Below are 26656 nucleotides of genomic sequence, written 5' to 3' on the forward strand. Positions count from 1 at the left end.
GAGTTATGGCTGCTACAGCTCGGAGCCCCTGGGGCCTCGGGAAGGGCAGGGGCTGAGCTGGGCTCCCACACGGCACGGCGGCCCCGATCAGCCTCTCTGAGCACCAGTTCAGCACCTCATCTCCACGGCAACGGTGAGCTGACCTCACGGGAATCGGGGCGTGTCCCAGGGAGCCCTGGCGTCCAGCGGGGCCATCAGAGTCCAGTGTGTAAATAGGACTGGGGTTAATATCCACTTGTTCACATGCGAGCTCAGGCCTGGACTTTGCAGATAACAAGAGGACGTTTCTTGAGAATCTCTGTCACTCGCGCGTGTGTGTGTTCACTACAGAGATTACTGGATACCTGCTTTGGAGAATTCAGGTTCTAGAAAGTGTATGATGGGACTGGCAGTGCTGAGGAAAGGTTTCTCTGTGGCGGTGAGGCTCATAGGCTTGTGTCCTGTACTGGGCTGCTTTGCTGCGTGAACCAGACGCGACATCTCTTCTTTGCTCTTCACACGTGTGACCAGAACGTTAATAGACCAGGTATCGCCGTGGTCCTCGTTCTGTGGTCTTCCCATCAGCTGGATTAGAGACTAAATCGGGACTGATGCGGCTCATAAACAGTGGAGGGTCTTTTTGGAAACGACTCACACGGTGAAACCCAGACTAGAATTCCCGCCTCGCCCGCAAGGGCAGTGGACGGCTATTCCGCCGATGGCCGCCTCTTCTCAGTGGGCCCTGTCTTGTCATCCTCGCCGTTTAGACTGCTGACTGAGGCCCGGCTCTTGCCCAAGCATGGTGCATGGCCGGTGACAAGGCCCTGCGTGACCTGGCTGTGCGGCCGGCGAGTTTGGAAAACGTTCATCAGTTGTTAAGGATTTTGATTCAGTCCCGGGAATGGTGTGGCGTGTGCAAGTGTCTGTGTACGATCGAGCATGTATGAAGTACTTATTTTCTATCAAAAAATTACCTTTGTTTCCCAACAGATGCAACCTTTCCCCTTACCTTCATTCGTCTTCATAGTTATCATCTTTCTCCTCTTTGCTTGCATCCTGAGTTTCTCTCTCAGATAAGCCCTGGTCTGGAAGCGTTCCTCTGGTTTTGCCTGAAAATCACATTAGTGGCTAAAGCCAGCATACGTCAGGCTATTGCGTTTCAGATGAAAAAGCCTGTTAAAAAAGATCTCGTTTAAGTTATATATTTAATAAAACATCTGCATCAAAACGCAGACTATCTAAGTAATATTACGGTTCTGTGTACTAAGACGTAGACCTGAAGATATTAGTAGTTTCTCAAACTACTTAGGTCCTTTGTACCAGCCTATCTTACCCCAGACATACAAAAAGTGCAAAAATTTACCTAAGCAGCAAATCCAGGTGATTCGCTTAATGTTCCGGTTTACTTTGTATGATCATCATGGGGGCATAGGTTTCTAAATGACACACCGGGGTTTATCAGGAAGGGTAGGTGTAAATGTTGGAAGAAAGGCACCCGCAATTCCGTGTCTAGACAGGAAGCTCACAGGTTCACCCTTGCTCTGGGGACCATCCCGGGGGAGCCCCTCTCTGCGGCCGTGCGGGGACCCAGGGGCCTTCTCTCCTGGGCTCTGTGGCCTCATCCGTGGATCAGTTTCAGGAAGGGGAGAGCCACACGGAGGGCAGAGACCCCTCCTGCAGGTCCAGCCTGGCCTTGGACCCGCCGCCTCTGCTCCCTCCGTCCTGCTGCCGGAAGCCGGTCTCTTGTCCAAGGTCTCTGCGTGTCAGGTGCTGGTTGAGCCCTGGTTACAGCCTCTAGGAAAACAGTAAATATGCTATAGCTTCCCTGCGTGATTAGGTCCTGTGATTGTCTCACTGGTTGGCTTGTTTCCTTTTGCGTCATTCGTATGGTTGCACACACACACGCACACACACCCCTGTGAGTGTGTATTCATGTTATGTATACATACGTTCACGTTCTGCTGCGGCTGGGTGTGTGCTTGGGTCCCGTCTCCCCAGCCCTGTGCTCACGCCCCGGGAAGCTCAGTGCTGCTTCGTACTTGCTGGTTGCCTGTGCTTCCCACAGCACGGTGCTGCCTGTTGAAACTTGCGCCACCAGACCTAGAATCCTGATTAAAATGCACATTCCTCATCTCGCCCTCGATCAGAACGCTGGGGCCTCTGGGGTGGGGCTTCTGCAGCTGCCTCTTAAGCAGCTTCTCTGGTGATTTTCATTTCTGTGAACATTTGGGTCCCACTGCAAACACGTGTTAACCATTATCAGCAGGGTTTTGGCCATCTTTAAGTGTTTTCTTGTAATTACACATGTATGTAAAACAAAGCACTGTTTCTGGAAGGCATCGGAGGACTAGGCCAAGGCCACACAGGTATCAGTTGTCCTCATGCTGTGTGCCCCTTCCTTTCACACCTCCATTCTGCCCTGCCTCTGAGGTGTGTCACGTCGTCCGCTTCCCTCCAGGCCCACAGCGCCGGGCCCACTGAGGCATCTGAGCTTCGCTTGGCTTGGGTCAGCGCTTGGGCTCTGAGGGTCTCCAGGCCTCCCCATCTGTGTTTCTGCTTCGGTCTTTCTCCCCACTGCAGCTTTCTCGACATTGAGCTTTTAAAGCAAGAGCCACGTCTCTGTTCAGAGTTCTGCAGCGGCTCCCTGGGTCACCTCGCCATAAGGCCGGGTGCCTGCTAGGGCCTCTGGTGGCCTCCAGGTGGCCGCCCGTTCTACAACCTCTTAAGCCACCTCCGCCCATCCACACTCCATGCTGTGTGTTTTCCTTAAGCAGCTTTATTGAGATGGGATTCACATACCGTACAATTGACCAGTTTGAAGTGTGCAAGTCAGAAGTTTTGGTAAAGTTACAGAGTTGTGCGATACCACCACAACCTAGTTTTAGAACATTTCATCTCTCCAGAAACCCAAACCCCATATTCATTAGCAATCGGTCCCCATTGACAGCCCCCAGCCCTTGGTGACCACAAATCTGCTTCAGGCGCTGTAGATGGACTTGTTCTGTCATTTCAGGTACGTAGAATCTTACCATATGGCGTCTTGGTGACTGGCTTCTCTCACTTACCATTATGCTCATACGGGTCATCCATGTGGCAGCGTGCGTCTCAGGACCTCATCCCTTTTTACGCCTCAGTAACGTTCCCTCGTATGTATGGACCACATTTTATTTATCTGTTCATCAGCTGATGGACATCTGGGTCGTTTCCACTTGTCAGCTATTACGAATAGTGCTGCTATGAACATTCCCACACAAGTTTTTGTGCGGACATACGTTTTCTCTTGGGTTCATAACTGCTCCAGCAGTTGAATTGCTGGGTCACATCGTAACTCGACATTTAACATGTTTAGGGGCTGACAAACTGTTTTCCAAAGTGGATGTACCATTTTGCGTCCTCATCAGCAACGCACAAGGATGCCGATTTCTCCACATCCTCTCCAGCACTTGTCATTTTCCATTTTTCGGATCACAGTCGTTCTGGGAAGTGTGGAGTCGAGTCTCCTTGTGGTTTTGCCTTGCATTTCCCTGATGACTAAGGACGTTTAGCACCTTTTCAGGTGCTTACTTGTAAATCTTCTTTGGAGACATGTCTGTTCAAATCCTGTGCACATTTTATTGTTTGGTTATCTGCCTTTAGTTCTGGAGTTGTTAGACTTTATGTATGCTAGATACAGATCCCTTATCCAATATGTGATTTGCAAGTATTTTGTTCCATCCTGTGTGTTATCTTTTCACTTTTTTGATAATGCCCTTTGAATCACAAGGGGTTTTAATTTTGATGAAATCCAATTTATCTATTTCTCTTTTGTCGCTCATGATTTTGTTGCCTAACCAAGGTCTCCCTTTGTCGCCCAGAGTTGAGACCCCCTTTTGGGTAAGGCAGGGAGCTGCTGCCGCCGCCCACAGAGCCTCACGGAGGCCTTCGTGCCCCCAAAGCCAGCGGTCTTCCTGCTTTGCAAAAATACGCCCTTATACCGTCCTCTTCCATAGACTAGCCTGAACTTTGAGGGTGGAATTTGGTGTTAATCCTGCTGGAAAATTTCCTCCCTCTAACTTGAATTTTCTTCTTTCAGCTGGTGAAGTTGGCCAACAGTTACATCAACAGCAGGTCTGAGTGGGGAAGGGATAGGAGAAAATGTTATGAAAGAAAAAAGTATAAAACTTGCATGGGATATACTTACACTAAAACTATTCTTCATTTATCTGAAATTCTCATTTCACCTGGTATCCTGTATTTTGTCTGGCAACCCTGCCTGTCAATGAACACACTTCCCTGTTTTCAACCCCTGTTGGGCTAATCTTCAGCAGAGAAAGGTTCCTTGGGCTTTCTTCAAAAAATCGAGTTTTCGTACAATGTATTTGTCTGCTAGGGCTGTCTTAACAAAACACCACAGACTGGGGCGGGGAGCTGTTTATTTCTGGTGCTGGAGGCTGGGAGTCCGAGCAGAGGTGCCAGCAGGATGGGTCCTGGTGAGAAGGCTCTTCCTGGCCTGCAGACAGCTGCGTCTTCTCTGTGTCCTCACATGGCCTCTGCTATGGGCTCTCGCAGTCCTGGTGTCTGTGCTTCCTCTTGTAAGGACTTGGGTCCCGTGACCTTTATGACCACATTTAACCTTAATCACCTTCTTAAGAGCCCTGTCTGCAAATACAGGCATATTGAGGGTTAGTTAGGGCTTTACCCTGTGGGTTTTGGAGGAAAACAGCTCAGTCCGTAACATACGGAACAGAGTGATTTTACTGTGCTTGGCTTTGGGTGTTTGCACTGAAAGCACAACCTATCAGGAAAACGGCTCAGCGTGGAGGTAAAGGGGCTGTTGGTGTGCCCCCTTTGTGTACACCTCCAGCCCCCCTTCTGCATCCTTCTTTTCTGCAGTCACCCTGGGCTCCAGGCATCTTTCTCTTGAAAAGTCCCCTACAACAGGAATGATTTTGTATTTGGTTAAAGAAGTGTAATACTCATGAACGCTATCTGGGTAATTTCTCATCAACCTTTGATAAAAGTTTCCATGTTTCACTAGATTGAAATTTATTCCAGTGTATCAAATGTTGGCTGAAGACAAAATTGAGAATTTCCTCCAAACTCAGTATGGCTTCAATGGCCACAAATATCTTATATCAAGTGGACATTCTTCTGTTTGAACATTTTTATTGAGGCCGAGTTGATTTACAATGTTGTGTTTAATTTCTGCTATACAGCAAAGTGATTAGACATATATAGATACATATTATACACATATATATTATATGATTATACACATTATACATATATATATATATTCTTTGCCCTTATGGTTTATCCCAGGAGACTGAATATAGTTCCCTGTGCTGTACAGTAGGACCTTGCTGTTTACCCATCCTATATGTAATAGTTTGCATCTGCTAATCCCAAACTCCCAATCCATCCCTCCCCCACCTGTCCCCCCCCCCAACTTGGCAACCACAAGTTTGTTCTCTATGTCTGTGAGTCTGTTTCTGTTTCATAGATAAGTTCATTTGTGTTGTGTTTTAGAGTCCACATATAAGTGATATCATATGGTATTTATATTTCTCTGTCTGACTTACTTCACTTAGTATCATCATCTCTAGGTCCATCCGTGTTGCTGCAAATGGCATGATTGCACTCTTTTTATGGCTGAGTAATATTCCATTGTATATATGTACCACATCTTCTTTATCCATTCATCTGTCGATAGACATTTAGGCTGTTTCCATGTCTTGGCTATTGTGAATAGCACTGCTATGACCTTTTTTTTTTTTCCGTGGGATCTTAATTCCCTGATGAGGGATCAAACCCATGCCCCCTGTGATGGAAGCGCAGAGTCTTAACCACTGGACCACCGGGAAGTCCCCAAATAGTGCTGCTGTGAACATAGAGGTGCATTCATCTTTTTGAATTATGGTTTTCTCTAGATATGTGCCTAGGAGTGGGATTGCTGGGTCATACAGCAATTCTATTTTTACTTTTCTAAGGAACCTGCGTACTGTCCTCCACAGTGACTGCACCAATTTACATCGCTACCAACAGTGTAGGAGGGGCTCCCTTTTCTCCACAGCCTCTCCGGCATTTGTTATTTGCAGATTTTTTAACGATAGCCACTCTGACTAGTGTGAGGTGATGTCTCATTGTAGTTTTGATTTGCATAAACGGGTATTCTTCATTGTGATGCTTTTTTACTATTTTTTTGAAAACCAGCCGAGTACAGCTTTACATTAACTAAGAAGAGGTGTCCTGTATTTTATGAGGCCGCCTCAGTGTCTGCCGCTCCTGCCAGCAGGGATGTTTGTTTCCAATATTCTCTGTGCCCTCTGAGGCCACCCCGAGTGTTCACACAGCTGTGCAGGTTCTTAAGAAATACGTGATCTTCATGCCGTAATGGATATTATAAACGCAACGTGCGAGGCTTTATAGCCTCTTGTAATGGACGACTGCCTTACTTTGTACGCCTGTGGACTTCATAGAGCAGATTTTGCAGATCACAGTGTGTGGCACATTCGGTTGTGCTGGAGGACGCACACCTATTAGATGAGTAGCTGGGAAGATGTGTAGAGAAGCCTGGACAGCACACCGGCCGAGGGGGGTGGTCCAGCGTCTTTATCTACAGCTGCTCCCTTGACTAGGAATGCCAAGAAGCACTCCCTCTGACCCCCTGTTTATATTGCTCATGACTTTTGGAACTTAACTTGAGAAACACATTGTCCAACATTAGCCTCAGCTGAAAGGCATGCTTTCTTTTGTTGGACACTTGGAAATACTTTGTTTTTCTGTTTTGGTGTGATTCTGGATCGAGAGAAAGATGGGTTCTTTCTTCATTTTAGAAGTCAGTTTTTAAAACTAAAAGAGAGGAAAAGAAAGAAAAATTCCTCTAAAATTCTGCTTGGGAAGAGAGTTTTCATTAACTGAAGAGTTTTTAAAAAACATTGTAAGTGTTTTCCAATCATTATGTGTTCTCATGATCACTGGACTGTTTTATCTAAAGCCATTGCTTTAACTTTTGAAATAACAACATGTTATGACCAAACTGCCTAGGAAGAAGAGGACTTACGGGTTGAAGCAGATGTTAATAAATTATTGAGGATATTTCTCCTTGTTTCATGTCTTGCCTCTGTTTAAAAATTACTGCCTGCTATTTCCTTGTTGTGCCTTTTTATAATTTGTAAGGCCACAGTGGACGTCTAATAGATGATTAAGTCAGTACTGAATGCCTGTGAATTTCCTATGGTGACTTGTAACATTTTAGATGTGACATAAGGTGGAGATTAGAGTTTTGAGCCAATAAGATGGTAGTGAGGACCCAGGATGACTGGGGGTCTTGATTGGGTCGGGAACCAGTCCCGTGGGCGTAAGTGAGAAGCCGCTCAAAGACTGTGGGGGAGTCAGTTCCTGTTGTTAGAATTTCACACTCACATCTTTTCAGATGTGGAACAGTATTTTAATTATTTTATTTTTAACATACTTTATTTTTACAGTGCTTTCAGGTTTACAGAAAGCACCGAGTTCCCGCGAGCATAGGGAACTCACTTGGGTAAATACCAAGGAGTGTGATTGCTGGCTCATATGGTGAGGGCATGTTGAGTTTTGTCACAAACTTGCCACACTGTTTTCCAGGGTGGCCATGCCGTCTGCACCCCCGTCAGCAACGTGTGAGAGTTCCTGTTGCTCTGCATCCTCACCAGCATTTGGTGTTGTCCGTTTTGGGTGATTTTTTTTGGATTTTATCCACGCTAATGGGTGTGTAGTGGTAGCTCATTATTGCTTTTATTTGAAGTCCCCTGGTGACGTATTATACTGAGTATCTTTTCATGTACTTACTTGACATCTGTGGGTCTTCTTTGGTGAAGGTCTTCTGTCTATTTTTCCCTTGCATTGTTTTCTTATTTTTGAATTTTAACTGCTCTTTGTGTATTTTTGATGTAAGTCTTTTGCAGACATGTGTTTTGCAGATATCCTCTTCCCGTCAGGGGCTTATCTTTTCATTCTATTGACAGTGTCTTTTGCAGAATATAAGTTTTCTATCTTGATAAAGTCCAACTTATCAATTATTTTTTTCATGGGTCATTGCCTTCGGTGTTGTATCTAAAACGTCATCACTAAACCCAAGTTCACCTAGCTTTTCTCCTATGCCACCTTCTAGAAGTTTTATAGTTTTTCATTCACCATTTAGGCCTATAATCCATTATGAGTTAATTTCTGTGAAGGGTGTGATGTCTGTATCTAGATTCGTTTTTTGGCACTTGGACGTCCTCTTGCTCCATCACCATTTGTTGAGAAGACTATCCTTATACCATTGAAATGTCTTTGCTCCTTTGTCAAAGATCAGCTAATTATATTTGTGTGGGTCTATTTATGGCTCTGAAACAGTGTTAAGACTTAAAGATATTCAGTAATTGGCTGTGGATGGGGCGATGACTGGGAATAGAGACCAGAAATAAGGTCTAAAAGCAAAGAAATGAGAGTTTAGATGTTGTACAGGAGGATATGGAAAAGATGCAGGTTCTCGGCCAAGTCTTTCTGGGAACAACCAGGGGAGTCTCGACAGCTGTCAGAGCTGGTCTCACTCGGGGGCTGCTTCCCCGTCTCCGTGACCCAGGTCTGTGCCGTGGACCCTCGGCCTCAGTCTCAGCCAGAAGGAAGCAGCTCTCCCTGTGCTCGAGGCCGCCCGTGGGCCCTATTGCTGCCGCTTTGAACAGCGGTGCTGAAAGACGTTCTGGGAGACGAGAGCTTGAAATAACATCTGTTTCGGAGAAGACACATTCACGAGCCTGGGAGAGAGGCTCCCTGGGACTTGGGAGATATTTGAAAAGAAAACTTGGGTATTGGGAAGAATTCAAGATAACATAATTTTAATTACTAAGAAGTGTATTTGAAATGCTCTTCTGTGGTTGGAAAGTGTAAGACAGGTATTCTTGGTGGGAACATCTCTAATCCTTCGTTGCATTTATTTCTGCTTTATTTATTTTTGGCAGCGTATTTTATGAAACTTTTTCTTCTTTTCACTTTTCATCCCTTCATCTTTTCCAAGTGCCTGGGAAAGACAGCCGAGCCAGCCTGTAGCCGGTGTCCCCACGGCCCTCTCCTCCAGGGACACAGTTTCTGTGGCTGAACACCCCACTTTGTGGGCGGGCTTTGTGCCTGGCCCTCAGAACGGCAGAAGCGGGGCAGGAAGCGGGTGGAGGATGCTGGGGGTTGCCTGGTGCTGGGAGTGTCCGTGCTGGGGTCGGTGGGGGGATGAAGGTTGGTTACATGGGGTGTCCGGGCCCCAGTGACACAGAAGGTGTGGCAGGGAGGGAAGACGAGCCGGTCCGTGGGGCCTTGCAGTGTGAAGACGAGGTGCCCTGAGCCTGGACCCTGTGTCCCAGGCCGGAGGTCACCGTGAACCTGGGAGCCCGGGGCCTCGCAGGCTGGAGGAGGTCCAGGAAAGGGTGGCTCGGAGCGGGGCCTGCGTGGGGTGGGGTGGGGCAGGGGAGCACACCTTTCCCTGGAGAGTCAGCTGGCATCTGGAGCACCTGTTTTCTGCTTCAATCTTGCGGGCAGCCATCTGGGCTGAGGTCTGGCGTCCGGCGTGTGTGCCATGTGACAGAGCGGCTTTTCTTTCACTGCCGACCTGGGTCTGGCCTTGCTGACCTCTGTGGAGGTCACACTCTGTCCCCCACTTGGTCCCGACAGCCGGAAGGCTCTTCTCTTGCAGGTACTGCAGGCTCTCAGCCAGCCTGTGGGATGGCAGGGGCCCCTCTGCGTACACTGGGCCCAAACGTGGCCTTAGTAGGTAACGTGGTACCAGGCGCGCTGTTGGCTGGGGCTTGGCTGGTGACCTGCTCTGTTTGAACACTTCCGCCAAAACGTGTCTTCAGATTTCCTCCCTTGAGAAAGGAAGGGCTTCTGGGGAATGTTTGGCCATCAGGGCCACCAGTGGGATGAGGCGAAGCTCCGGGCAGCGTGGTGTCCGGAACCGTCCGGAACCCAGGGCCCGTCATCACGGGGACCGGTCTCCACTCAGCTACTGCTTCTCACGGCTGCACATTTAAATACAGTTATTGTGGGACTTAACACCCAGATTATGAAATGGGCACGACACACTTCAGTAAGACCTGCCCTCCTTAGTGTTCCGTCCAGCATCCTATTCTCATCCTGCTGGGAGACATACACTTCGTCCTTCACTGCACGGCGGTGGGCACAGAGCCCCCTGACCAGGGCGTGGGGATCCCGCCAGCGGCCGGGACGAGGCGCTCGGAGACAGAGGGAAGCCTCCCTTTGCTCTTTGTGTCTTGGCGGAAGATGAAAGTCCCGCACAGGTGTGGGCGTCTTCTTGAAGGAGGCGCGGTACGCCAAGGGTCTGGCTTGACTGAGGAAAGAAAACGCAAACAGAACCGTTTGAGCCAGCTGCAAACATCTGAAAATGAACTCCCCCAAACAGTGTGAAACCATCACGGCAGCTGCAGGAAACTGCCCCGGGCCTGGGACCAGCCCCCCTGCCTGGTTCTCCTTCGAGGACGCTCAGCTCTGCCAGTTCAGCGGCTCCTCAGATGCCCCCTCCGGGTGTCCCCACCCCTCGGGGTGGACGGCCTCTCTTCTTTGCGTCACTCATCTGTGAGGTCAGATCCTCCCTGAGCATGAGACTTCCCGGATTTCAAGGCTCTCACAGCTGCCCAGCGCTAAGTCGGGCTGTCCACATCTGTTGGCCACACAGCCGAGGCAGCCGGTCCTGCAGGCCCTAGACCGGGCTCCTCCCCGGCCGGCCTGCTTGGGGTCGGGGTGTTGTCTTCCTGACGTTTCTTTCCTCAGCTGTCCGGCGGGCAGAGCCGTGTGCAGACGGAGGAGACGTGGAGACGGGGCCTTACGCGGGTCTGCTGCCATCAGGAGGGCCTACTACGTGCTCCCTTAGAAAATGAACGTATAGCACAAGGTTCTTAGGCTCAAATAATTCAAGTTTATGGTCTACGTCGGCAGCTCGCAAACCCTCTGGTCTAAGACTCCCTTTATGCTCCTAGAACTGACTGAGGCCCCCAAAGGGCTTTTTAAACATGGTTTATATTCATCAGTATTTATGCTTAGTATCAAAACTGGGAACTTTTTAATACACGCTCCCTTAGGTGTCATCATGAGTCCCTTGTGAGCCTGAGAAGACAAAGGGCACCTCAGTATTTACAGAAATAGTTCTGACCTCGGGGGCCTCCTGGGAAGGGGTCCTGGGGCCGTCCTCTGAGGACCACTGGTCGGAGTGCCAATAAGACAGACGCCTCAGAGCAAAGAGGGAAACCCCAGCTCTACAGAGTCATCCAGGACGGCTGAGAAATAAAGGGACAAGCGAAGCGCCGTGGAGATTCGACAACAGCGTGAACCCCTTGCTGGTGGACCGATGGGGAAGTGTCACTGCAGATGGGGGACGGACGTTTTGTGGTCAGGCCTCTCCAGCCTGAGACCAGTCTTGGATCCAGACAGCACGAGGACTTCCATCCCTAATCGGAACACTTTGCTGCCCAGCCCCAGACGTCGACCTCCAGGTGATGCAGATTCTTCTCCCAAAGCAAGTGTGGAAGTTCACGCTATGTGGGGCATGAAGCATCCTTTCTGAAGGTTTCCTTAGAAGAAAGACCCCCCCCCCAGAAGGTGAACTCACGCCGCTCTGTCCTTGGAGACACTCGTGGGTTTCAAATGGCTGTTTGCCCATTGAAATCTGCCCACATTTCATCAAAGAAAAGTCTTAAGGCCGAACTTCGGTCGGGGCACTTATCGTGCGTGAGGTCTGTGTGCTCCCAGTTCCAGGGTTTGCCGGAACTTGGACTCATGACCTTCTCTCTTTCCCTCCCACCCCGATTATGCCTGATGGTTCTGGTTTCCTTTGGGATGGGTATTTCGGGTCCAGTGATTAGATGGAGAGGAACTGGAGAGTATCAGAATTCCTCGCTGTGGGCAGTCCCGGGGGAAACACTTACCCGCGGGACCGGCCTCACTAAGATCCCCAGTGGCTGATGGAGGTGAGGGCGTCGCTGTCCGGCAGCCATCCCAGCAGTGGTGCCTGGAGCCCTGTTCCTTTCCAGGAGCGTCTTGCTTCCCCTCAGACCTGGGTCAGGTACGGGCGCCTTCAGGTGGAGCGTTGACCGAAGGCTGGACAAAGGTGAGGCTGTGACGGCACGGTGCCTCCCGTGATGGGTTGGTTCCTGCGTGGCCTGGGAGCTGAGCCAGGGCGGGGATGTTGCCCCCGGGAGACCCGCCGTGGTCACGGCTGACCCCACTGCCTCAGGCTTTTCTGTTTGGGGCTCCGTAGCATCGACTCAGGGTTGGAGACCTGGCTTGTGTCCTGCTTCTACTGTAACTGTTGTGAGGCCTTAGGAAAGTCACTTAATTTTCCACCCTGACTCGCAAGAGTTGGCCTGTCATTTCTTCCTGGTTATGAGGGTTAAAGATCTTCCAGCACAGGGCCTCTCATCCTGAAGTAAGACGCTTGTTTGCAGGGTCACCTCCTCTGAGCAGGCATCTCTGCTGCGCTAGTCGTCTGGGCCCTTACTTATCAATCCTGCCCCGCCGGGGAGAAAGGGATGCCACGCTCAGAGGGTGGGGCACTGTGTGCCAGGACTGTGTGCACCTTGCTGAATCCAGCACTCCCAGGGGCGATGCAGATGGGCCCCGTTCTCCTCACCCTGTAGATGGGGAGACCCCCAGAACACTCGGTGAGTGAGTACCGGAGCCTGGGTTGGCATTCTTCCCGGGCCGCGGTGTGTCCAGGACACCAGGGTGGGCAGTGCACCAGAGGCAGTATCGCTTGGGTCAGAATGTTGCTTTGTGTTTTCTCTTTCTCATCTCGGTTTTGTAAAGCCCTCTTTGGTTTGTCCGCTTGCAAAGAGAACGAGTTTGGAGAAATGTGGCCACCTCTGTATACAGTGTTTTTTAAAATAGGTTGCAATCAGCTGCGTTAGCTTAAACCACTGAGCTTAACATGAGACCTTCTGGACAATGGGAAATATTCTGATTTCTTTTGTAAGGCATCTAAATATAAAATCATCCTGCTTTTCTTACCTTCCTTTTGTCGTGTCTCCTGACTCTGCAGAACTTAAAGGGAAAAACAGGTAACATTTCTAGGGCACATTTTCGGTGCAATGATGTGTTTACCCCTCGCTGACTGCCCACAGCTCTGTGAGTGAGAAAAGGACGCGGCAGCTGTCTGTTGTCCTGGAGAGAGAGGGGTGCTGTGCTAGGGATGACCCAGGTCTCGGGGTCCTTGAGCAGCGGCAGGAGAGGCTCCCGCGGTGGAGGCCTTGGTGAGACTCGCTGAGGCCAATGCAGTGAGGGTGGGGACAGGCCAGGGGTCCAGGGAGCACCCTGGAGAATTAGGGTCCATGCAGAGGAAAGAGCGGAATAAAAGGGACCCGGATTCAGGTTTTCAAGAGTGATGTTGGTGAGACTGTCACTGATAAAACAATCTAGAAGATACAGAGAGAGGTTAGGATGGAAGCGGGTGTGGTTTGGGCCATTCTCTGTCAGGGGCTCTGAGGTCCTTCTGGGGTGGGTGGTCTTCTCCGGGGCTCACGGCGCTGGGTCGCTTCTCTCCCCTGTCTGGGACTCGGGTTCAGACTAGAAACGGTTACTTAGGTCTGTTGCTACAGGAATAAACATGGGAAGAAAGCAATTAGAATGGACACCCGGGGTCACTCTTTTCTTTCCAAAGAAACTGTATCTGTGAATTACATCCAGATCTTTATTTTTTGGGAAATATACGTTTGACTGTGGGCTTCCCGTGTTACCTGTTTATACCATTTTGGGGATGTTTCTAGACAGGACTGGTATGTGGCTTCCAAGGGCAGAGGGGCAGGGGTGCCGTGTGTGGGATGTGGCGTGTTTGCCTTGGTGTGAGTGTGAACTCTCACCCAGCTTCGCCTGACTCTGCCATCCTGAGTGAGATATAAAACTTTTCAGAGCCCGTGTTTCCTCCCTGGTAAAATACACGTGGTAATACGTATACCTCGGTCTGTTATTACCAGGATTAAAGGAGAATATGCATGTAGCTGGGTTCCCTGCCCGCATGCCTGTAAATGTTACGGCAACAATCCTGGATTTAAAAGCTAATCTTAAAACTCTTCCTTTGGAATTAAATTATACAATTGATCGTAAACATGTGTCACTTACGCGCAAAGCCTTAGCGCCATGAATCCCAGTTTGATATTTTACTGAAAGTGGACATGTGAGTAATTATATTCCATCAAAACTGTAAGTTTCAAGGTCTCCCCCCACCCACTCTGCCATTTCTAGAAAATCAAATTCTACAGGGGCAACTCTCTTTTTTTTTTTTCCTTCTTTGATCATCTGTGTTGTGCAATTAAAAAGAAAACCACAGACAATTCCATGACTGATGAAGACAACATATGTAAAAATTAAGTAATGGATTCTAAGAGAGCGGGCCTGGCCTCAGACCAGGACTTCGAGGCCAGGATGGCTCAGTTTAAACCCTGTCTCTGACACTCTGTCTTTACCTTCTCTGATTCAATCACAGAACTTGCAAAATGATAACAATAATCCCACCTCACAGAATTATAGCAAAGTGATTCAGTTATACATATTTTTTTTATACATTCTTTTCCATTATGGTGTGATCAAGCAAATTAATACCTGAAAAGCAGGTAGTCATAAGAACCCACTAAATGTTATCGAGTATCACTCTCCGATCTCTGCTGTGTGTGAAACTCCTATGCTTTCTTTTTCTTTTCAAAGATTTCTTTGATGTGGACCATTTTTAACGTCTTTATTGAATTCATTACAACACTGCCCCCGTTCCGTGCTTTGGCCTTTTGGCTGTAAGGCATGCGGGATCCCAGCTCCCTGACCAAGGATCGAACCTGCACCCCCTGCATTGGAAGGTGAAGTCTCAACCACTGGACCACCGGGAAAGTCCCTCATATGCGTTTTATAAGTGAATCCTACTGGACAGATTGTTTATTATTTTATCCCCGAAATATTTTTATATGTGAAGTCCTTTGTAAACCTCAGAATACTTCACAGACCTCCATTCCATGTAGCAGTTAAGCTTTTAGTATCCACCAGCTAAGCAATGTATAACCACACACAGCAGTTAGGTATCTGTACTAAAGAAAATAATGTCCACTTTAGGAGCCCCAAAAGCCGTCATATACATTTTAAGACAGAGCGAGGGTGCGAGTCTTCCTGTTGATTCAGTGTCCTGACGAGGTTAGTATGCGTGTCCGTGTGAGGGCTCTGGAGGTGACAGCATCCTTGGTCCACAGGGGCATGGTGGTCCCGCCTTTAATTTGGTACTCGTCATTACTTTGTGCCGAGTTACCTGTGCATCTCAATCTGCGTTTACTAACGTTCCAGGTTTGTTATTTTCTGTCATGTGTGTCTGGTGGCCTCGGATTAAGCCCTCGTTATCCCTTGTAGGGACTAAGGACAGCCTTGAACTGGCCTTTTGTCTGCAAGCTTTGCCAGCAGGGTTTAAAACACAAACATGATCCTGGCACTCCTCCTTGCAAGGCGTTCCGCTGCTTGTGGAAATTGCTTTACCTCCTCCAGAGCCCCCACTCTGGCTCCTGCTGCCCGGCAGCCCACCGCTTGCCGTGGACCCTCCCTCTGAAACCCTGCTTCCTTGTGGGAAGGCCAGCCCCGCATCCACCGTATTTGCTGAGCACATGTGAACGTGCCATTGACCTTATGCATGTGAAAGGCAGGAGCCGTGTACTGATAAGGGCAAGTGGCAAAATGCCAGGAGAAGCAAGATATTTGGTGGTTTAACTAGGTGTAGTTTTTGAGAGAATTCTGAAAATACTATAAGGAAATGCAAAGAAAATAGAAGATGCTGATTTTTGCCCTCTGAAGCTGACACCAGAATGCCTATTGTATCTGACAGCTACTGCTTCATAACAAATAGCCCCAGGATGTTAGCTGTGATCAGCGACAAGTGTTCATTTCTCATGCATCTGCTGATCATGGGGCTCTGCTGGGAGGCTCCAGGCTGCATGTGGGTCTGGGTCTGTCCCATACATCTCTCCTCTGCGTGAGTGAGGAGGATGTGAGTGAGGAGACCAGAGGATGCCCTGCTCCTGGCAACACCTAAGGGCAGGAGAGTGGCCCACACGCATACAGGTGTCCAGCCCCAGCCTGCAGACACCCCACGAGCAGTGTAGTTCCCACGTCTGAGCCCAATGTCACAGGACAGGGGAGACACCCTGCCAGTGTCTGGGGGAGCCGCAAAACCCCTGGTGAAGGGGAGAGAAGACGGATTGGGCCAACGTGTCATCACTTATTCCTGGAAATCAGTACATAATCATCCCGAGTGAGAGAAGCTGAGGGGGTGGGGATTGAGGGCCCAGCAGAGCACCATCCGGATGGCCGTGAGTGTTGGATGGGGAAACGATGCATTTCTGAGCCGTCCAGCTGGTGGCTGCCATGGCAACTGGACTTGGCCAAGGCCTTCGAAGATAAACAAACTAGTCCACGCAGGTCCTGGCAGTGCAGCAGGGTGGCCAGAGCAACAGGATCCCGGCCAGCAGAGGACACTGAGGCAGAACACAGGGACTGCACCCAGAAAGCTGGGAGGAGAGCAGGGGGACAGATGGACTCACCTGGTCATTTCTGCAGCAGATTCCGCTGGATGTGAAAACTGCCCGTAGCTTAGATGTTCCTGCAGGGCAGACTCATGCCCACTGGACATGGGACCTGAGCAGATTCTGCACGTTCTCATAGCAAAAACTGTCCTCACCCAATTAAGCCAGTACTTAGAGGCCCGAGGGCCTTATTATTATGACTATTATTATCATCGTTGGAGTCCAGTCGATTTACAATGTCGTGTTAGTTTCCAGCGTACTACAGAGTGAATGAGTTATACGTATACATATGTCCCTTCCAGTTCAGATTCTTTTCCCATATAGGTTATTACAGAACATTGAGTAGAGTTCCCTGTGCTCTACAGTAAGTCCTCATTGGTTATCTGTCTTATATGTAGTGGTGTGTATATGTCAATCCCAATGTCCTCATTTACCAAGAGCCTATTATGAACAAGACTGGCCATACTGGTGTAACGTCAAGCCTGCTGTGTTTGTTTAGTGGGTAATGGAACACCACATCCTGGTGGACAAAAAGAAAGAGAAGACTAAGCGTTTGTTAAGTACTGTTCCTGGGAGCCAGAGATGGACTCGCACGTGTATTTGGTGTATCACTGAATCCGAGATACTGTCCATCTTCAGATAGACCAAAAAGGAAAATAAATATATTGCCCATTAAACTGTGGTCGCTATTTTCTCATATCTTAGGATCCCTATTTTATTTTTATTAAGAGAACTTTTTACGCATCATTTAGGTGTCGATTGTCTATCAGGAACGTGTGCACAGTGAGGTGGGCTGCAGCGTGTGTGTCCCCCAGGGCAGGAGGTCTTCACCACCGCCGATGCTCTCAGGCTCTCCCGGGCCAGGGTGCTCGGAGGCCACCTCCGCTTAGGTTTCCATCACTCGACGATCCTTTTACCTGGGCTAGAGTTTTGTATAAGTGGAATGATGGCATCATATAAGTCCTGGTTTCTGCCTTTCTCACTCATTATAATAGTTTGTAGATTCACTCTTGTGGGTCTTATTTGTTTCCCATTTATTCTCTAGTTTATATGCACAGTTGTACATTGTATGCGTATACCACGATCTGGGCGTTTTCCAGTAAATGGCTCTTCTGGTTGTTTCCGTTTGGGGGCTGTGATGAGCAAAGCTGCCGTGTGCATTCTGCACCCATCGCTCTGTGGATGTGTGTTCTAATTACTCTTGGGTAAACACCTGGTGTAGACGTCACACTTGTGTGAGGAACGCAGGAGGGTCCGCACTGCACCACATCGTCGCCAGCCTCGGGGGCCTCTGGAGTGGGTCCTCGGGGCCCCTCCCGCAGGCCCACGGAGGCACGTCCTGTGGGTTTGCTTTGCATTTCCCTGGGGACTGGGGACGCCCGGCGGTTTTCTCACTGCTTATTGTGGAGTCACATACCTTTCCTTTTGAATTGTCTGTTCAGATTTGCCCAATTTAAATTAGATTATTTGTCCTTTTTATTGATTCGTAGGGGTTATTGACATAACCCGAATCTTTGTCAGGTGTGTGTGTTACGAACATTTTCTCCCCGTCTGGGGCTCGCCTTTTCACTTTCTCAATAGTGTCTTTTGGTGAGTGTAAGTTCTAAAATGTATTAATAGCATCCAGGTTACCAGATTTTTCATTTTGTGGGTGGGGTTTTCTGTGTCTGCCGTAAACCCCCCAGTATTCATGGGAAGCCCTTCAGAGGGAGAGCTGACCACAAAACTGATAGCTGCCATGGGCATCCTTCTGAAATGCGGCCAAGTCTGCAGACCATGTTTTTAGAATGGATACGATATGTTATTGCTGCCTATAAAAATGCTTCAGGCTTTATTCAACCCAATTAGTCAACCCAATCATCAATTCTAAATCATCTCTCAACGTTTCCTTTGCCCGCAACGTATTCCTCAAGTGGGGACTGTCTTTGGGTGGTTTTTCTTGGACAAATTCAGTGGCTTCTTTCGACACAGCTCACCTTCCTTTGGACGCCCTCACATTAAAATTCCTTCTGTTCATTTTTTCTCTTTCAATTCTTCTTCTTTCACACATTAACTCCCCAACATTCAGTATAAGAGAAAATTATGTAGTTAAAGCCCTTCTGAATAGGAAAGAAGTCACGGTCGGTCGTACCACCCTGCACGTGCCTGATCTCGTCTGAATAGGAAAGAAAACGTAAATATTTTCATCTGACCTATGAAAGTGGGCGGTATAATTTGAATTTTGTGAGCATTAGTTATTTTATTTTCATGCTGAATTATTTCCAGAATCCCAAACTTCATATTTATCCATTGGAGGACATTCTTTTGGAATGGTTTCAAACCTAGCTTTTCATGAGATAGTTACTGTAAAACTCCAGCTTTGGTACCCTTTGCGACGCTGACCCACCAGCCAGCTGCAGGCGTCTCCACTGGCACACACACTTTCACCTGGTCCTCAGCCAGTCCTGACCAGAACTTCACAAGCGCCTTCCAACCGTCCCTCCTTCCCTCTCGCCTATTTCCACCATCGTTGTTTGGCCCTCTCCATTTTTACTTTCTCTCAAGAGTCCCTTTTTCTGTGCTCTTTCCCACCATGTGATGAGATCTCACTGACATTTTTCTAAAACGTGGTTGGGACTTGTCTTTTTGGAGTCCCGTTCCCGTGTGTCTCAGTGATGGGGTGAGTTTCCAGTGCGATGAAATGCGACTTGTTGGCCGTTCATCTCCTTTTCCAGGCGCGATTAACATCCTGCACAGAGCAGGGGCGTCTTTGCTGGAGATAATCCCGCTCCAGGAGCTTTTCCCCTCAGCCATCTCGTTTTGGCCCCGGCGGGATGGGGCAGAGCTCAGCTGTCTCAGGAGGGTGACTGTTAGACAGATGGGACAGCCCCTTAGCCTCTGTTCCCTTGGACCATCATGAATTTGTTTAAAGAAGATCCACTTCCTTCCATATGGCCCTAAAATGTAAAATGTAATTGCATTTCTCCCGTAAGAGAAACTGAATTCCCCACACGGAGCCAGGTTTACCAAATAAAGTTGCATAAGTGAACGGCTCTAACTTCAGCCAGGATGTTTATATAAACAAACACGGACTCTCTTCTGACTTGGCAACGATGTCTGCCATATTTTACAACATTCTCAGCAAATTTTAAGAGGTGGTTGACTTAATCAATACTACCTTGCTTATGGTGAGCCTTCAAATATGATGTACAATCCTCAAAAGGGCCATTTCAGGAATTTTCCAGAACTATTTCTATAGATCAGTATGTTCTTGGATAGAGCATGGAAAGCATTTTGTGCCCAGATAATCACACCATAAATTCTGTTCACTAGTAAAGCTTCTGAAAAAGGGCCAAGTGCACAGGAAAGTAAGCAACGTGTCTCCAGGAGAGCTTCCTGGAGCAGGTCCCGCCATCAGCTGAGCCGCCTGCATGTGGAACTCCAGTGAGGGCCGGACCAGCTACCTTGAGGGTTTCAAAAGACAGGAACCAGTTGCCTCTGAAGCCGTGTAGCCCAGCCTCCGTCCTCCTTAGGTTGCCCCCATGATCTAAAGTAACGAATCGGTCACTTCAGAAAGAAACGTGAGTCATTGTCATTTTGATTCCAAGCCAGTTTCCTAGTCACAGTTGGAGCGAAATCCTCGTTAAATTAACCCTGTAACACAGGGGGTCGGTTTGATTTATGTATCTGCCTATTTGCTGAGCAAAATCTAGAGTGCTCAGAAAAGTACAGAACTTAAAGGAAACGATCAGTATGAATTTTTAAAAACTTGGGTGGTGCTTTTATAAGAAATGCAGCGCCATCCATTTTTTGTGTGTATTAGAGATGAGCCGTGTATTAGAAAGCCCGTACCCGGGTACCCTGTTGCCGCCCAGAGCAGTGCCTGGTGCAGTGTTTGTTGAGTGCACCAGTCAGTACAGTGTGACTACTGGTGGAAACCAAGTGCCCGATCCGGAGGTTGGGCTGATTTAGAATCATGACTTTGCTATTTAAAATTCTTAACTTGCAGACGGCCCCGACCCCCCCAAAAAAGATCCACTTCTGGAAATGAAAGCCACAGGGAATTTAATGGAATTGCACGGATGCCTCGGAGAGCAGAGGGCAGCTCAGACAGCTCAGGGTCCCGGAGTGGGCTCGGGACCTGGTCCACATGCTCACAGACCACATTCCTTCCTAAAGGGGGCGGAAGCTGAGGGTGCAGGGCTGTCTCTGTAGCAGGGACCAGGGTGCTCGCTGTTAGGAACAGAACCGCATGGCGTGGCTCAAGGGCCATTTCTTCCTTCTTCTCTCGTGTTCATTAAACAATGTAGAATGACTGTGAGATTTGAACCAACCTGGGCTTCGAGATTATCCTACAAGACGTCAGTCTGGACACACAGCATTACAGCTTCCACCCTCCTCGTCCATTTTCAGGAGGCTGAGGTCAGCCAAGGAGGAAGCACTGTGAGTGTCTTCTGAGTCGGAGTGAGGGGCGAATCCCAGGCGCCCCGTCCCTTTGTGTTCTTCCAGGACGTGTGCAGGGATGCTATGCCCACACGATAGCAGCATCTGATAACACAGTCAGTAGATGAACTCATCCCAGCATTAAATGTACATGCGACTATCCTCAGATTGCAAATGGAATTACTAGGGAAAGAAAATCTAGGTGGTTTTGTAACTGTTAATGCCAGGACTGTGAGTTATCTCAAAACAGATTTATTGAGTGCCTGTGATATGCCAGGCATTATTTTTTCTTTTTTAAATTTATTTGTTTTTAACCTCTTTATTGGGGTGCCAGCCATTAAAAAAAAATTATTTTCAGGCATTTTTTCAGTGCTGGAAAAATAATGAAAATGAGAGCTAACCCTTATGAAACACGGTTTCTGTGACACACTGCATGGGGAGCCTCCTTCAGTCTGGTCACCTGTGTCGTCACCTGCGTCAGGTGCCTAACTCCTAAGTGCCATACCCCCATCGCCAGCCACAGCGGCACTGACACAGAAGCACACCCCTTCCCAGCTTTCGGGGGTTCCCCACCTGTGCGGTGTCACCTCTACAGTTATAACCTCCCTGTAAACTGTAGTTAGTTCGTTTCAAAGCAGGCTAAAACGTAATCTGTGGAAAATTACTTTCTAAGCAGGAAATTGCTCTAAAGATTTTATTTAAAATATATTCGTCCAATATGTTGTCTGTTTTCTTTTCCCTTTTACGGGGAAATATGAAAACAAAAGAATCTTTAGATCCCAAAAGACAGCTCAGGTGAGGGAGAGCCTGTTCTGAGACAGCCCTGTCCGAGGGTGAGAGGTCTTGCGGTGGGCTGTTTGTTCGCGCTGGCTCTGATTCGGTGCAGAGGCCAAGCCAGAGAAACCCCACTCCAAGGGCGGAAACTGGAAACAAGCGCCCACATTTGGAATTCTTTTTTTTTTTTTTGCTGTACGCGGGCCTCTCACTGTTGTGGCCTCTCCCGTTGCGGAGCACAGGCTCCGGACGTGCAGGCTCAGCGGCCATGGCTCGTGGGCCCAGCCGCTCCGTGGCATGTGGGATCTTCGCGGACCGGGGCACAAACCCGCGTCCCCTGCATCGGCAGGCGGACTCCCAACCACTGCGCCACCAGGGAAGCCCCTGGAATTCTTTAACACGGGTGAGGAGGAGGTTTAGTTCGCTGCTGTGAATTTTTAATGCCATGTATTTGGGCTGGAAGGATGCAGAACAGGAACATTTGGAATATTCTGTGCCCAATGTTTTCTGGATTATATTTTGAAGCTCTTGTGAATCTCTAGTGAGGGATAACGTGGTCTTCACCTTCATTTGACTCAGATTCATCCCCATCTGAGGATCACTGAGTAGGATGGACTCGTTTATATGGCTCTAAGGCATTCTCGGTCTCTTTGGGGCAGAAGGTGGATCTAAGTAAGCTCATGTCCAAACGCAAAAAAGAAACTGAATTTATTAACATAAAAAGACATAAGGCTTCATACATGGAAATACCCGGCCCTGGAAGTTTTTTAAGTGATCGCTTAGTTTTCGTGTGGATGAGTTTCAGCGCTAAGCCCTGGACACAGCTTTAAAAAAAAAAGCCCCTCGTCTTCTTCTTGACTAATTTCCAGAAACGCAGGCTGTTTCGGAAATACTGCAGCTGGGATTTCCAGACTCAGCCTCAGTCAGCCCTCGGGGCGAGTGGGGGGCTGCTCTTCCAGGACCCTCCTGGGGGGTGTGGGTAGTGGTGTCAGCACATCGCGGCTGCAGCGGGAGGGGCCGCCAGGACTCGCTGGGACTGGACCACGTGCCTGCTGGCCCGGGCCCCTGACGGGGACCCAGAGCAGAGGACCGTGGCCGTCCCTGGGGCCTGGGTCCCACCTGTGGCCTCCGGGCATCCACGGGGCGTCAGATCCACCTGTGGACGCTGACCGCCCGCCCTGACCCTCCTCGCCGGCCCCTCCGTTTCCTGTTCAGTCTCATCCCCTGTAGGCTCCCCGGGTGACCCGCCGCGGCCTCACGCGTGTCTCTTTCTCGCTGCAGTGTCCTCGTGTGACCAGGAGCAGCAGTCAGCCCTGGAGGAGGCCAGACAGCCCAAGAACGACAACGTGGTCATCCCCGAGTGCGCCCACGGCGGCCTCTACAAGCCGGTGCAGTGCCACCCCTCCACGGGCTACTGCTGGTGCGTCCTGGTGGACACCGGCCGCCCCATCCCGGGCACGTCCACCAGGTAAGTCTCCGTGGGGCCGGGAGACCCCGGAACGCAGAGCCCCCATGGTTCCCACCCGCTGCAGATGCGATGCCCGTGCCCCGGACCTCACCCCACTTCTCAGTGCGGAGTTAACGCCGGTGCCGGCAGGAGCCCATCTCCCTGACGTCACCAGGAGCTGGCGATGCCAGCGATGGCACGAGGGTGTTGAAGACAGACTTTTTAGGCAATTTTGCTCCTATCTGTATTCACGCAGGCTGGAAGTTTGAAAAATGGCTCTGGTATCCAGGCTGGGGTGGGCACCTAGAATGTATCATCTATCACCTCAGCTTCTTTTGTCCCCGGTGTTGGCAAAGGGAACCTCGCATTTCACAGGAACCGATTGCCCAGGACAACTCTCTGTAGTCCAGAGATACCTGTCTCCTGAAATTGCCACTGAAAAAGAAAGAGAGTACTGAGGTCAGGGGCAACAGTAGTTACTCAGGGTCTGAAATACAAACCAACCCATTCATTCATGTTTTGTGCGAGTCCGAGCAAAGAAAGTCTTTTTTTTTTTTTTTTTTTTTTTTTTTTTTGGTACGCAGGCCTCTCACTGTTGTGGCCTCTCCCGTTGCGGAGCACAGGCTCCGGACGCACAGGCTCAGCGGCCATGGCTCACGGGCCCAGCCACTCCGCGGCATGTGGGAACCTCCCGGACCGGGGCACGAACCCGTGTCCCCTGCATCGGCAGGCGGACTCTCAACCACTGCGCCACCAGGGAAGCCCAAAGCAAGTCATTTTATAATAGCACTGGGAGAAGACCTGATATTTGTTCCTGGAAATAGTGTGAACAAGTAAAAGGATGTTTTTGCGACTCTTGGTCATATGAATTGACCTTTGGTTTTTCAGAGATTGGTATAAAAGTAGTTTACAGGTGAAGGACACTATTACCTCTCACATGTGATCCAGTTTAAGCCCTGGTTCCCGCTGCAGCACTGAGGCATGAGCACCTTGATGCCTCCTAAGATACTTTCCCCAATTTCTCAAGGGTGACCATGGTGCGTGTAGAAGGGGAAATGCACCCATGTAGATTCTGGGAGCTGGAAGGACAGGTAACCAGCTGACTTTTCCTCATGAGAAAGTCCAGCCACACCCCATCTGGCTCATTTGGGAGACCAGGCTCCTTGGGGATGGGAACCCCAGGCCCCGGCCGCCCTGGACGTCGACGGGGTGTCCAGGCCAGAGACTGAGGTTCCCTCTGTGGGTGGTCGTAGGAGATTGTTTCAAACATAAAGAGAACATAAATCTTCCCAGGGTTTTGTGTGAGAAATTGCTTTGCTCATTCCTGAATGCATCTGTATGTAGGGAGTGATCTTTTCTAAGAAACCTTTCTTGGGAAATGACATTTCCATTACTTCAAACTCAGGCTTGTGGACCCCAGGCCCAGCTGCAGGGGCGCTCAGAACGATCTCATAGCTCCGGCCAGCAAAAGTCCTCACGCTGTCAGAGCCAGGCTCCGCAGACTGGCTCAGATGCTGAGATCCGCTTTATCACGTTGTCCCTGTAGAACCTATAAACATTTTTATCTTACAGTCAGACGAGAAACACAAGAAGCCCTCCTCCCTCCTGTCCGTCCTGATTTCATTCTGTCCAGACTTTTTTGGAACAGAGTACCAAGTTCTCATTTTCCCTATTTTTTGTATAGGAGGGAGGGACTCCGTCTTCTTTGAGTTTCAAGAAACAGACTTCAATTAGACCCAGGGGAGGAGACCCCTCAGACTCGAGCTGTACTTTTCTCTCATTCGTTCATTCCTCTGTTCATCCTCTCCGATGCTGACTGTCATGACCCCGACACCATCAGAACTGAGGCTAGTAGCGAGGGGGGTGTCAGAACCCGCACGTTTCCCTCAGGGCTCCGTCCATCGAGGCTGAGCTGTCCTTACGGCCCACCAGTCTTAAACGTGGCCGCACCCAGTGCTCTCGGGGACAGAGACTCCGATTATTTCCGCGGTTAATGGACGTGCTTTTCATGAGCCGTTATTGTTCTCCCTGCTCTGCATCTTCAGCACACAAGCATGCTCTGGCCTGATTCCTGTCCTGGCTTCTAGAAGCACCACACGGCCGTGACGACATAATATGGCTTTTCTGACAGCAAGAAAGGCCTTCCCCATGGACCCTCGGTGGGCCTCCCCTCGCTCTAACTGGCCAGAATGTCACCCTCCGACCAGGCTACCTCCCGTCAGGGAGGGCCCTGGGCCCCATCATTCAGCACCCAGGCGTGGACGGGGCCACCCCTGGGCCCCCGAGGCCACACGGAGCAGGTTCTACGTGTGGCAGAGTTTACACAGAAGGGATACGATCTCTTAAAGCTCCGAGAAACACTCCCCTCCCTGCCACCCAGAGGTTCTCTTTTTATTCACTAAACGTTTGAAATCCCTCAATGTTGAAGGTGCCGCTCTAGGGGTTGGGGGTATTCAGGGAACAAAGCGGACAGAACCCTGTGTCTCCATGGAGCTTATGTTCCGTGGGGGGAAAGGGACACAGAGCAAACCGCAGAAGCAGAAAAGCTGAACGTGAGGTCACACGCCGGCTTGTGATAGCTGCAGTGGAGGACGACACACAGGAAATAGGGAACGGAGGGGCAGCTTCAGCTGGATGGCCGGAGGCTCCCAAAATGATGAGGTCGGACGCAGGTCCAGAAGGATCTGGGGAGCAAGCCGATGATGTCTGCAGGGGGCAGTCCAGATGGAGGGGGGAATGTGGCCCCCGACAGCGTAGGTCCCAGAGCTAGAATCTAGTTATGTTTTGGTCAAAAGGGAGGATGTATCGATTAGGAAACTCTTCACTTCTGTTAGTGGTAAACCTGAAAAATGGGCATAAACAGGGAGGGACTATGTAACCTAAGGAAGGGGTGCAGAGATGGAAGGAGTTCCCTTTCAATGGATGCTGTGACTTGGTGATGTCACTGAGGACATAGGGTCTCCCAAGTCTTTCCTCTGACATCCTCATGTGTTGCCTTTGCCCTTGGACAGACTCCCCTCATGGTCACAAGATGGCTTCAGGGATCCGGGCATCTCATTCAGACACCACATGCTCAGAGGACACACAGCCCATCTCTCTCTTTCTTAGGAACCAAACAACCTTTCCTAAAAGTCCCCTAGCTGACTTAAGTCATGGACTATTGGCCGTAATTGGATCATATGACTACAGCTGAACCCATCACTGGCAAGAAAAATGGAATTGGTTTAAACAGATTTCTACGTGGATACTGGGAAATCAGTCAAAATCGTCAAGTTTAAGGCATATCTTATGAGACGCTGGCCGGCGTCACCAGCCCTCACTTACCCCTGCTTCTGCTGTGACTGAGGAGCAACGTCACAGAAAGTCTTCTGCATTATTGCTTACATACTTTCTGGTGCATAAATGCTACTTTCTTGCGATTTTTCTGAAATAAGCCGTTCCAGGGAGATGCTTTATAGTTTTGATTTATATTTGGGTAGACAGTTCA

General features: G+C 49.4%; 1 protein-coding gene across 1 annotated transcript in view; it reads left to right on the forward strand.

Annotated features, from left to right (window-relative positions):
• Positions 1–26656, forward strand: part of SMOC2 (SPARC related modular calcium binding 2) — a 155576-nt gene that overhangs the window by 81748 nt on the left and 47172 nt on the right. Inside the window, exon 8 of the mRNA XM_079938949.1 lies at positions 23004–23190. Coding sequence (XP_079795075.1) covers positions 23004–23190 — 187 coding nt within the window. The remainder of the gene's footprint in view (positions 1–23003; positions 23191–26656) is intronic.

This window comes from Stenella coeruleoalba (genome assembly GCF_951394435.1).
Source record: "Stenella coeruleoalba genome assembly, chromosome: 12".
Lineage (NCBI taxonomy): Eukaryota > Metazoa > Chordata > Mammalia > Artiodactyla > Delphinidae > Stenella > Stenella coeruleoalba.